This window comes from Schistocerca piceifrons, chromosome 8 (assembly GCF_021461385.2).
Source record: "Schistocerca piceifrons isolate TAMUIC-IGC-003096 chromosome 8, iqSchPice1.1, whole genome shotgun sequence".
Classification (NCBI taxonomy): domain Eukaryota; kingdom Metazoa; phylum Arthropoda; class Insecta; order Orthoptera; family Acrididae; genus Schistocerca; species Schistocerca piceifrons.
The window spans coordinates 424447490-424461469 of record NC_060145.1 but is presented as its reverse complement, the minus strand read 5'-3'; the positions used below and the strand labels follow the sequence as shown (position 1 = coordinate 424461469).

Sequence of the window (13980 nt, the reverse complement as noted above, 5' to 3'; positions counted from 1 at the left end):
TTCATTATCATCTAACAGGTTCTCATTTTCTCACTGTAACACAAATCTTGGTATTCAGTAACTGGAATAGATCTCAAACAGCTCACATGTGCAACAATTGAAGAGTTTTGTACACCATTCCTCCATGCCCCTATGATCTATTCTTTGTCAGTCACAAGAAAATGCTTTTATTTTTTCATTATGTATTTTATGCTAGTTGTTGATTAATTCCATCGAATATCAGTGCTCCATCTGATGACATCCATCCCCTGCACAAGACTGTAATGCAGCAGTCAACACACAAATGTTGTGCTACCTGCTGTAGGTTGTAATGTGCTCTGTGTGGCCTGAAGACCAGCACTTGACCTCATCATCGAGCTAAATATCAGGTCATTGAAAAGATGATGTAGTGCCAGTCATTGTCTACATTCAGTTCAGTGAAGGCAAGCCTCTAAAGTTTTTGATCATCAGAGGTCATCTTTATTAGCTGCTTTATGGGCTCTAAGTCCTCTAGGTCCCATCATCCTGCTAACAGTTGCGAATAATTTGCGAGCATACAGTGAAACTGGTCTCATTATTGAGTTGGACTGCATTTAAAAACAGATGTTCCCTATAAGTAGGCATTAACACATTGTCTTGCTAATGTGTCACTCCTTTTCTAACTTCGATCCTCTAAGCTGCCCAGTTATCCCTGTCTCATGCCATCATCGCTTTAGCCATTTCTGAGTGTGGAGACTGAATGTGAACGATACTTACTACAGTGGAATTCCAGGGCTTCAAACACTGCCCTGCAGCTACCACATAATCATATAGGTTTGCTCCCATTTGAGGCAAAGCATCTCAGCATTTCAAACAGATAAAAGTAACTGTTAAAATGTATGTACAAAACAATATGAGCTAAGCACATGCAATCACACACAAAAAAAAGTCTGTAAGTAAAACTAACAATAAGAAGGGAACAAATACATCGCTAAAGTTGTACTGCTGCCTTTGGCAGTGTATGTTGAATTAAGATTGGTGCTAGCTGTACACAACTGAAGGTAACTGAGTTTATCAAGCCATGAGAACAGTTCTGTTTTGTTGACCGTACCAGTTGCTGTACCCAGCGCTCACTCTGAATACCAACCCTTTAATATGCATCATTATCATCTAGCAGGTTGTCATTTTCACATTGTGACACATATCTTGGTATTCTTTAAATAGAATAGATTTCAAATAGCTCACAAGTGCAACGATTGAAGAGTTTTGTACACCAATCTTCCATGCCCCTATGATCTATTATTTATTAGTCATAAGCAAATGCTTTTATTTCTTCATTACATATTTTATGTTAGTTAATGACTGGCTGATTAATTTAAAAGCTATATAGTATAGTGTTATATGATGGTTTGTAGTGCACATGATCAAATTTACAGGCTGCCAGTTTGAGGAACAAGTATAACACAACATACAATCCTCAGCAGAGAGATGTCTTCAGAAGTAAAGTAGCCTTGAGCATACCTCAAGTGAGTGTTAGAGGACTATCACTTTTCACAGCATGCGTAAATGACTTAGTGGATAACATCAGAAGCACCACGAAGTTGTTTGTGCACGATGCTGTAATATACAGGGAAGTCACAGTGCTAGAAAATAGTAGCAAAGTGCAGGAAGACCTACAGAGGAGTGACACTTGATGCTAGTATTGGCAGTTGTCCCTCACCATCAACAAATGTAATGTGCTGAACATAAATAGGCAGAAAACTCATTATTATATAATTACAAAATTGCAGAACAATCACTGGAAGCAGTTACATACATTAAACATCTAAGACTATGCATATGCGGCAATTTGAAGTAGAATGACTGTACAAAACTAATTGTAGGGAAGGCTGAAGGTAGACTGATTAATCAGAAGAATCGTCAGAAAGTGTAGGCTATTCATGAAGGAGACAGCTTGCAAATTCCTTGTTTGACATATACTTAAGTATTGCTTGTCAAGTCTGGGAGCATTACTAGATAGGCTTGACGGATGAAACATAGAATATCCCAAGAACAGCAGCACATTTCATCATAGGTTTGCCTAGACCTACTGATAACAAACAGACCCAAACTTTTCGACTCTGTATGTACAGAACAGGGAATCAGTGATCATAAGGCCGTTGCAGCATCCCTGAATATGGAAGTTAATAGGAATATAAAAAAAAGGGAGGAAGGTTTATCTGTTTAGCAAGAGTAATAGAAGGCAGATTTCAGACTACCTAACAGATCAAAACGAAAATTTCTGTTCCGACACTGACAATGTTGAGCGTTTATGGAAAAACTTCAAGGCAATTGTAAAATGCGTTTTAGACAGGTACGTGCCAAGTAAAACTGTGAGGGACGGGAAAAACCCACCGTGGTACAACAACAAAGTTCGGAAACTACTGCGAAAGCAAAGAGAGCTCCACTCCAAGTTTAAACGCAGCCAAAACCTCTCAGACAAACAGAAGCTAAACGATGTCAAAGTTAGCGTAAGGAGGGCTATGCGTGAAGCGTTCATTGAATTCGAAAGTGAAATTCTATGTACTGACTTGACATAAAATCCTAGGAAGTTTTGGTCTTACGTTAAATCAGTAAGTGGCTCGAAACAGCATATCCAGACACTACGGGATGATGATGGCATTGAAACAGAGGATGACACGCGTAAAGCTGAAATACTAAACACCTTTTTCCAAAGCTGTTTCACAGAGGAAGACCGCACTGCAGTTCCTTCTCTAAATCCTCGCACAAATGAAAAAATGGCTGACATCGAAATAAGTGTCCAAGGAATAGAAAAGCAACTGGAATCACTCAATAGAGGAAAGTCCACTGGACCTGACGGGATACCAATTCGATTCTACACAGAGTACGCGAAAGAACTTGCCCCCCTTCTAACAGCCGTGTACCGCAAGTCTCTAGAGGAACGGAGGGTTCCAAATGATTGGAAAAGAGCACAGATAGTCCCAGTCTTCAAGAAGGGTCGTCGAGCAGATGCGCAAAACTATAGACCTATATCTCTGACGTCGATCTGTTGTAGAATTTTAGAACACGTTTTATGCTCGAGTATCATGTCGTTTTTGGAAACCCAGAATCTACTATGTAGGAATCAACATGGATTCCGGAAACAGCGATCGTGTGAGACCCAACTCGCCTTATTTGTTCATGAGACCCAGAAAATATTAGATACAGGCTCCCAGGTAGATGCTATTTTTCTTGACTTCCGGAAGGCGTTCGATACAGTTCCGCACTGTCGCCTGATAAACAAAGTAAGAGCCTACGGAATATCAGACCAGCTGTGTGGCTGGATTGAAGAGTTTTTAGCAAACAGAACACAGCATGTTGTTATCAATGGAGAGACGTCTACAGACGTTAAAGTAACCTCTGGCGTGCCACAGGGAAGTGTTATGGGACCATTGCTTTTCACAATATATATAAATGACTTAGTAGATAGTGTCGGAAGTTCCATGCGGCTTTTTGCGGATGATGCTGCAGTATACAGAGAAGTTGCAGCATTAGAAAATTGTAGCGAAATGCAGGAAGATCTGCAGCGGATAGGCACTTGGTGCAGGGAGTGGCAACTGACCCTTAACATAGACAAATGTAATGTATTGCGAATACATAGAAAGAAGGATCCTTTATTGTATGATTATATGATAGCGGAACAAACACTGGTAGCAGTTACTTCTGTAAAATATCTGGGAGTATGCGTGCGGAACGATTTGAAGTGGAATTATCATATAAAATTAATTGTTGGTAAGGCGGGTACCAGGTTGAGATTCATTGGGAGAGTGCTTAGAAAATGTAGTCCATCAACAAAGGAGGTGGCTTACAAAACACTCGTTCGACCTATACTTGAGTATTGCTCATCAGTGTGGGATCCGTACCAGATCGGTCTGACGGAGGAGATAGAGAAGATCCAAAGAAGAGCGGCGCGTTTCGTCACAGGGTTATTTGGTAACTGTGATAGCGTTACGGAGATGTTTAATAAACTCAAGTGGCAGACTCTGCAAGAGAGGCACTCTGCATCACGGTGTAGCTTGCTCGCCAGGTTTCGAGAGGGTGCGTTTCTGGATGAGGTATCGAATATATTGCTTCCCCCTACTTATACCTCCCGAGGAGATCACGAATGTAAAATTAGAGAGATTAGAGCACGCACAGAGGTTTTCAGACAGTCGTTCTTCTCGCGAACCATACGCGACTGGAACAGGAAAGGGAGGTAATGACAGTGGCACGTAAAGTGCCCTCCGCCACACACCGTTGAGTGGCTTGCGGAGTATCAATGTAGATGTAGATGTAGTAAGTGCGAAAGAATCACTGAGATGATCACCTAATTCTAGTGGCTGATGCTACAAGAAAAGAACTGTGCATCACAATTTGGTTTATGGTTAAAATTCCAAGAATGTACATTCCCAGAAAGTAGACCAATATATTGCTCCCCCTATGTATATTTTGCAAAAATGAAGACAAAATGAGAGAGAAGAACTGTTTATAGCAAGAACAGGAATGGGGTGGGGGTAGGTCGAGGGTGGGGGGTTTGGTGATTGACAGTGTTACACAAAGTATCACACGCCATAGGGTGACTCACAGAGCACAGATGTAGATATATTACTCAGTGAAAATTCTTCTGTCTTATATTTGCAGCTTTTGCAACTACTGGAATTGATTAAAATTATTTTTGTATGAGGGTACATGACAACAGCAGATATGTGGGTGGGTGAAAATGTTCTGTTCACAACACAGGAATGCTCATGATGAAAAAGAAATTATACGAACATCTCTGCCGCAACCACTATTGTCATAATTTGTACAATGAAGGCACATTACAACTATTCCGACACTAGGATAAGCACCTCAGTGGCACAGCCAATTATGCAGGTAAGGAGTTCTTGTGGTAGGATGTTCCATCCTCCATCAACATAGTTAAAAACTGCTGTATTGTCATTTGTGCACGTGGATGTGCTACAATGCGTCCCCCAAATGCGTCCCACGCTGCTCGATGGGATTTAACTCGCAGGAAAGTGGCAGTCAGTCCATTTGGCAAATATTTTCTGGAACGAGACTATATTCGGTGAATGGACTGGCCTGCCTGTTCCTCTGACTTAAATTTCATCAAGCACATGCATTGGGGAGACATTTTGCAGCATGCCCACATGCACCAATAATGATGCAGAAATTGTGTATCATGCTGGTGAAGAAACTTCTTATCAACCTTGTGGCCAGCATGGGAGGAAATTGCAGAGCATGCATTCCTGTCTGCGGTGATCACACACCGCACTACGAACCATGTCCTGCCATTTGTAATATTAAGGGGACCATCATGAATTGCAGTGACTTCAGCGTAATAATTGTCTTTAAATAAGAGTCACTTCTGTTAATCTCATTCCATATTTCTTTTAAGTGCATTATAGTACAATGTGGCAGTTCTTTCTACATCTACTCCAAATTCCATTGAGCTTACTTGGTAGTGACATATTACCCACAAGTTACTTGACCATGTAATGTGGACACAAATTTAAAATGAGATAGGGTTACATTTGGCATCCTAACAGACTGAGCTCTCCAGACCTGTCAGTTTAGCAGAGAGCTGCTTCCTGCTTGCTGGACTCGGATAGGGGCGGCCCCAGATTGAATCCGCACAGCAGATTAACGAAGCGGGCCGGTGTGCCGGCCAGCCTGGATGTGGGTTTTAGGTGGTTTTCCACATCCCATTAGGTGAATACTGGGCTGGTCCCCATGTCCCACCTCAGTTACATGGCTTGCAGACATCTGAACACATTCTCACTATTCCATGGATTACGCTAGATGCAGACAGCTGGCATACTATTATTCCATCCCGGGGAGGGGGGGGGGGGGAGGAGGGAGGTTATGGGATGGTGGCAGGAAGGGCATCAGGACACCCCTTAACATTGACATTGCCAAATCCATACCTCACTATGCCGACCCTGTGAAACCGTTGGATAAAGGCAATCAGCAGAAGAAGACTGAGCTCTCCAAAGGATCAATGTACATTAAATGTGAATGTTGACTAGTAAGATTTTATACCATTCCTCCTCATATTAACTGTTGCCATATTGCTTTCCAAGGTTCTCTGTTATATCATCTTGGAAGCTGCAATGCCTTAATCAAAATAATGCCTGCTCTATTAAATGAAACACAATCGCATTAAAATATCTCACAAACGTTGTTAGTTACACATTGTATTTGAAAAACATGAGAAGAGGAATAACTGTTTTACAGTAGAAAGAAGTTAGCCTGGATTGTGTGCTTTGCCTGAACTCCACCATAGACAAATATCACCAGTGGAAAAGGCACCTTGTCAAAACCCAGTGTTATTTTAATATCAATATCTCATTTTTTCACAATTAATTTCAGTCATTAGATGCAAATAAATTTTTTATTGTCTTTACAGGTTTTGAAAAATTAATTTGTCATTATCAGAAGCCTACAAAATTAGGGATGTTACAAATCTTTCGACCCTGGCTGTTCAGTTAGGCGAAATATAAAAAGTATACTACAGAATGTACTTAGTTTAGCAGTCAGTCAGTATCTTCTTCATAGATTATGTGATGGTATGTTCAGAAATTTACATATTGTATTTGACAGTTTACAATAACTGAATCACATCTTTGTATCTGTTGTGCTAGCAGCAAGGAACATATGTAGTAGAATGAGTCCTAAAAGATTATAGTACAGTAGCTGAAAATTACAGCCATGAATTAAATAAAAAAAAAAAATTATCATCTCAGTTGCTTATTAGAACATATTTGGTGCTCCCACAGAGTTACTGCTTTGTAGTTTTAAGGTGGTTGTTATTCTCATTATTGCAATCCACAGATGAAGTTTGCATGTTCTCATAACTTTAGATATACCTCATATATGCAGACCTGAGACTTGTCTCACAGTCAGATGCTCCAATTAATTTGCAGTACAATGGTTGGTTGGTTGGTTTGGGGAAGGAGACCCGACAGCGAGGTCATTGGTCTCATTGGATTAGGGAAGGACGGGAAAGGAAGTTGGCCGTGCCCTTTGAAAGGAACCATCCCGGCATTTGCCTGGAGCGATTTAGGGAAATCATGGAAAACCTAAATCAGGATGGCCGGACGCGGGATTGAACCGTCGTCCTCCCGAATGTGCAGTACAATGATCACAAATGCACTTGTAGCTTGGAATACAACCAGAGATGTTATACGGCAGGGAGAAAATAAAAGCACCATCAGTGTGTCAGAGATGAGTCAGAAAATAAGATCCAGGAATGATAGCAGGGTGTTCACATTATTTTGTGTGCATATTTGACATGCCCTATATGCTGGTTATTGCTACCACTGTGCCTATTTTGCAACACATCAAAACTAACTTTCTGGATGACTCCTGTGAACTATCTCATCACTGATACAGTACATAATGACCGGAAGTTAGTTTGTTTCCAAAATGTATTTGTAATATCAAAGTCAATTCCCTAAACATTCAAGCTGTTTCTCTGGCTTATATGCCTAAAAACAAAACTTAATGAACAAAAACTATTTTGTTATGAATGTTATAATGAGATATGACTATTTCAGGACTGTCTAGTTCATATGATATGTTTTCATAACAATTACATCATATACAGTCATCTGATAAAACAAGCCCTGTTTGAAGCATTGTCTCAAAACAGTGGGCAAATACAAAAACAGTACCCTGGATAGACATAGGCTAACAATTACACTATGTTTTGACTTCTTGATCAAAACACAATAAGCCCATTAAATATGATCTTTTTGTACCACTACAAGAAGCTGAAAATTCCAAAGGTGTGTTATGCACAACAGTTCTCACAGAAGGACAGGAATTGAACAGATGCACATACATGTTAGTATCACATTTACTGTACACATAATATAAGGAGAAGGGAATTGAGTGTATTCACAAAGAGTGGAATAATGTCCCAGATTATGGACCTACTCGAGTGTACCATACACTGAATAGCTCTCTGAGGGCAGTACTTCACTAACAAACTAGGAAACATACAAGATAGTGTTTCAGAAAATATACAGACTTCCAACAGAAAATGCCTAATACTTCTTGAGGGTATTAGAGAGACTAATAAGACTCTAACGTAACTGCACATGGTGTTGTTAACACTGATTTCATCTTGTACAATAGTTGCCCAGGGCACCTAAAGTTACAGATGTAGAGCTTAAATTATTTCCACAGAGTAACATTCTCAACAAGATAGAAGAACTTGGCACAACTGAAAGTAATAATTTATTTTTATCATGAAATATACAGGGTGAAGAAAAATTCGTGCACTCTGACTTCGCAGTGTGATTCCTCATATACTGGCAATACAAAAGTGCCTGTCACAAAATCTCGTCCTGTGCATATTTCAGGTAGTAAATGGACATTAAAGATTGGCAGTCTGCAACACTGTAATGACATGTATGATAACTACCTCTGTCAGTAGAGAAAGCAGCACTGTGCAGTTTGTACAGTGGATAGCGTTTTGAGTTAGCATGCAGGAGGTTGAGGGTTTAATTCTGGCTTGCGACTTTTTTGCTAAAGGTAGTCTGCGTATACAGTACCTGGCTCCTTAATCGTCATACAATGATTACAGTGGGTCTTCTACAAAACATTTGTAATTATGTACTATGAAACAAAACTGGAAATATAATCATTTTCATTGGTCAGCTTTTAAAGAAGTCTTTTGCGTATCACAGGTGTGAATTGTTTCAAGCCACTGTATCTACTAGATTCCAAACCTGTTTTCTGTGTACACTCCGCCAATGGTCCCATCAAAATTACTTGCAAAGCACGTTGCTAGCCCTAATGATGACATAAGGCCGTCTATGGGACTACTGGGGGAGGGTACACACAAAACAAGTTTGGAATCTAGTAGATGCAGTGGTGTGAAACAATTTGTGTCCTCAACTTACCAACAAAAGTCAGCCGACACACAAATCTGGCAATCTAGAGATAGTAAAAATAATATCCCATCAGCAAAATTTCTAGAATGGCCAGCCTAAACTTCTCAACTCAATAACCCCTAGAGTTAGAAGGTCATACGTTATCCCAATTACGATGCCTCATATTCTGGTCCAAAATGCAATAACTTTGATCAAATACATGCTCCACAAATGTAACACTTCACGTACTCGGCAAATTAAACCTAATGAATAACTGCAGAAATTTCATCTTAGTCAACATGTCATCCCACAATGTGGTACACAGAGATCTACTCCTAAATTTCACCACATTAGGGAGTGCCACCACATACTCCAACATGCCTCCTGCAATCTCGATCCATTTGAAATATCCTGCACCATCATGACGTCACACAGCACAAGGAAATGGGTGATGCCACAAAGTTTGGTTGATCCGTTAACAACAAACACAGGGTAATATTAACGAAGGGCACCACAGAAAAAAAAAAAAAAAAAAAAAAAAAAAAAAAGAATGAAATATGGAGCAGAGAAACAGAAAATATGACATCTTGCAAGGTTTGGTACTTGGCCCATTACGATTCTTTGTCTTCGAAAACTGATGTTTGTGATGATGAAAGTACGGTCTCAGACACATATACTGGCATACTACCATGTCTTTGCGAATAATGGAATAGGCTTACAACTGGATCACACCAACTCTTAATCTTATATTACACAGTTTGAAACAATTAAAAATTACTTGCAGGTGCCACATTAAACATCAATAGGCTAACACCAGATGAGGAACCAAGTGTGAAGCTGCTAGGCACCTGCACTAGAACAACTTAACCACGAGCTCAGTTCTGCATGCTTCACATACCGAAGTGTCTCTCATTGTTTTGGCCTGCCCATGAGACGACTAGTATATGGTCCTATAGCAGCATATTCTGGAGAGATAGGACTAAGTTTAAAAAATACAAGCACTTATTTAACAGAAACGTGAAGTACAAATATTATATACAGTTGATAACCGAACTTCTTGCAGAAGCGTTTTCAAGGATCTTACGATTCCTACACATGTGCACCGACACATTTTCTTCTTCTTGATATTATCGCCATAAACTGATTTATTCCCTACTGTAAAAACACAGATTGAAAGATTGTATCAGACTTGGGTCCGTGAACATCACAACAGATTTTTGACAGACATGAGTTCATGACAAGATAAGTTTTCAACTTCTCTCATTTTATACACTGTCATATAGGTACTTTAAGATTTTTCCAAACATACATCTAATGTCCATCCACATGGAGAGATAAAATTACTTTTCCTAATTCATGATACTGGAAATACTGCACTGTAAAAAGGTACCAATTACAGACAATATGGTTTTACAACCTTGAGTAATTTGTCCCATTTTTTGTTATGTTTAGAGCGAACACTCCACAGCTGAGCTCTTACAGAATGTGGTGTGACTGCTTGTTTAATGAGAGAGGTCACTCTGACGGGTTTCCTCTTTGCTCCATTACTGAGTTACTTGTGCAGGCTGGTCTTAACTACAGTATACCAAGAAATTCTCTAATATGATAAAAATCCTCTCATGATGCACACAACAATGGGTAAACAAGCTGGATTCTTCTACGTAAGTATGGATAAAGTGACGATTATTTCTCCAGCTCTCAATGTGTATATTTCCCATTATGAAACACAAAAACAATGTATTAAGCCTGATACATCAAAACAATTGCTAATGTTGTAGCAATACATTTGTGTAATGATGCTACGCTAGTCATGGTCACTTAAGTTACTGGTAACTATATAAGTACCATAATGCAGATTATGCACGGTGAAAAGATACTGACACTCTGCATTCGAGAAATACTGAAGACAGTTATACGTGCAAGGGTTAAGCAGTTTTCCTTTCGCATGACATGAACTTTGAACAACTAATTAGCTATAATACTGTCACTATAACAGTTCCAGGTATGATTTTGAAACAAATTTAGAGATTATTTATTCTATCCTACAGGTATTATAGCATTAATGTATGCACATTTGTAATTAAATTTTCATTAAACATTACTTTGTCATATTTTATGTGAGCAACAATTGCACTAAAGGTTTTAATGTGCAGTTATTTTATTCACTTTGTCATATAGATTGACATAAGAATCTCGTGTCGTCTCAATATTCTTAAAAATGTAACAATATTATGAATACGATAGTTGCTACTCACCACATAGCGGAGATGTTGAGTAGCAGATAGGCACAACAAAAAGACTGTCACAAAATAAGCCTTTGGCCACCAAGGCCTTCGTCAAAAATAAACACACACACACACACACACACACACACACACACACACACACACACACACACAGTTTGAGAAAGACCTTTTTGGCTGTAACAGTCTTTTCGTCGTGCCTATCTACAACTCAGCATCTCCACTATACGGTAAGTAGCAACTATCTATTTCATAATACTGTTACATTCCATACTGGAGCTTCCATTGTTTTATTCTTAGAAATAATACTATTAAAATTACAATAAAACAAAGCTGGTAATATTAAAACATTCATGCATTTTATTTACTTAAATATTACAAATTAAAAATAAAGCTGACTTGTACATATGATGCTTCTCTCTTGGATAAGATAAATTTATGTCACAATATTCCACTCGCAGTCTTCAATAAAATAATATTACCAAAACTATAAAATATAAAACTTGACAACAGTGACTATCATATTTACAGCAGTGCTTCAAGGCTAACTGACAATATAAAATGCTAAAAATGCCCAGTGAAAAATGTGAATGTTCACACACTATTAATACAAACAATTCATTTCAGCAATAATTATTTTGTTGCACAGTGACAGAGTCCGAGTTACATTCATCAGGAGAGCGCAAATGACATGGAGATGTAAATTCTTTGTTGGCTACAACCTCTTCTAATGCCTCACCAGCATATGACAGAAGGGGCGAAATTTCACATATGGGCTTGTCACCTGTATTATATAAAATTTTACCACCTGCATTTTTAATATATGAACAATGAAGGGCAAGAAGATCATTACGCGCTGTTGTAGGAGTATCCTTCTGAGCAGCATCTGAATTTTTGATAGCACTGAATTCTCTCTCTCGCTCCACCTCCCATATTACAAATTTGTCAGTAAACTGAAACACATCAAAGATAAATTTCTCCATTTTTATACCATTTGGCTTTTCTGGCTTGCAGGAATTTCCCTGTGAATCAACAAATGGAATCTTTTTCTTTGCAACATGTAACTGTAAGTTAGTTTCATGATCAAATGCAACTTTACGAAGAAACTGGGTTGTGAAGAAGTGATTGCAAATATTACCTGCTCTGAATGTTAAGTTACCATCAGCATTTCTCTGTTGTGCTGTCTTTAATGTTATTTCACTATATTCAACAACCTGATAACGTCCATCCACCTGACAAACAACACCTACAGGTTCTTCTGGAAATGCTTTTTCCACTACTTTTGCACCACATTCTGCACCCTTCAGTACACAGTAGCCAATGAAAATAGGATCTGCTACTTTAATTAAGATGTTATCCACACCATGAGCATTAAGGTACATAATACCCCTTCTCTCCATATCCTCTAGTATTTTGTTATCTTTCAGTGCACGGTAAAGTCCTCCATTTCCGTCTGGTGACATTGATAGTTTATATTTCTTGTCCATGATTATTTTCCCTTGAAATGTGAAGCTTGGAAGGAAACCTTGTTCGAACATGACAACATTCTCTCTCTTCAACCCAAAATAGTTATTTCTGTCAAAGTAATCCAGAGTAGGCTGCATTGTAGCTTCACTTGTCATAATATACCATATAATGTGATTGTACACACCAGTTCTGTCAAATGCAAGCTTCTGCAGCCTCCGTATCCTTTCAGCCTGAATCTGGTACAACGATTTATGAGATGGCAGCCCTACGTCGTGCATGCCTTTTGGGTAAGGCACACCTAGCCTGGTGCCATGACCACCTGCTAAAAGCAAAACACCGACCTTACCAGCAGATATCTGCCGGAAACCTTCGTCCTCGAACTTCTGAAGATCACAAGGACTTGTTCTAAGAACGCTGCCGTATAATTCTGCCGGTACTGGCTGCATTCGATCGTCTAATTTTGCTTGATCTTCTGCTAAAGTTTTTTTGAAACATTCTATTGCCACTGGAATGTCAATTTCTTGCAAGTGTGTCAAAAGTTCGGTCCTTTCCGCATCTGACAGTTCATCCCAAAACTGTAGGATATGCCCCTGACCGTAGCTGGAGAGTTCTTCCTTAATTTTTGTCAGGTCCTGCATTGTGATCGGTGACCGTTACTAACACAACACCACAGCTGAAAGGAAACGTACGATGCCAATATCCCTGTCGAGCACCATGTCACGCCGACAAATGTTCCGAAGACCACATAATATCAACCACGAAATCCAGCTGCAAAGACCACAAAACTTACACTTCTCGCTGGGTGGCAACTTGCACAACTCACTGTCATCACAAACAGACAAGTGTTTCTTCTAAGACAACTCTTGGACAGAAACAGCGCCGGATGTGTTACCGAAACGATACTCCTCTTCTTTCCTCGGACTGCATACCTATATAAGATACAATCGTAAACATCCTATCTCCATTCATACGGGACTCTCGAGGTAAAAATCGTAAACATTCTTATCTTCCTTCATACGTGGCTCTCACTTGACAACAAACACTAGCCTCGCGCGTCCTAAGTCCAAAGATAATACTGTAGAGAAGCAGCCCAGCCGGCCCCCCACCCACCCACCTGATACGATAGGTTCTTGAACTCACAATCAGTGAGCTCCCATGAGATAGTGTCAATCTCAGGACACTGATTAAATAAACTGCAACGCAACATATTGTAAAATCTAACACTTTATAACTGAAGTGAATCATACGGTTGTGTGTACCAAAGAACACATTAAATACTAAGGTAACTACAACTATGATGGCAGGCGGCAGCACTGCTCTCACCGAATTACCGGCAAGTTTAAACAAGAGAGTGTCAAACAAAGCGATTAAACTTCTAATTATGAGCATCTCTGCATTTTTCGTCATAGTTT

At 39.4% G+C, this 13980-nt stretch overlaps 1 protein-coding gene across 1 annotated transcript; it reads right to left on the bottom strand.

Annotated features, from left to right (window-relative positions):
• Nucleotides 1-11481: 11481 nt before the first annotated feature.
• Nucleotides 11482-13632, bottom strand: LOC124711428 (UDP-N-acetylhexosamine pyrophosphorylase-like). Its single transcript, XM_047241496.1, has one exon. The coding sequence runs from the start codon at nt 13204-13206 to the stop codon at nt 11725-11727; it is 1482 nt and encodes a 493-aa protein (XP_047097452.1). The 5' UTR covers nt 13207-13632; the 3' UTR covers nt 11482-11724.
• Between the last annotated feature and the right edge of the window lie 348 nt (nt 13633-13980).

Bases quoted from the DNA above. Each gene is read 5' to 3' on its own strand.
- LOC124711428 (XM_047241496.1), bottom strand. From the start codon at position 13,206: ATGCAGGACCTGACAAAAATTAAGGAAGAACTCTCCAGCTACGGTCAG.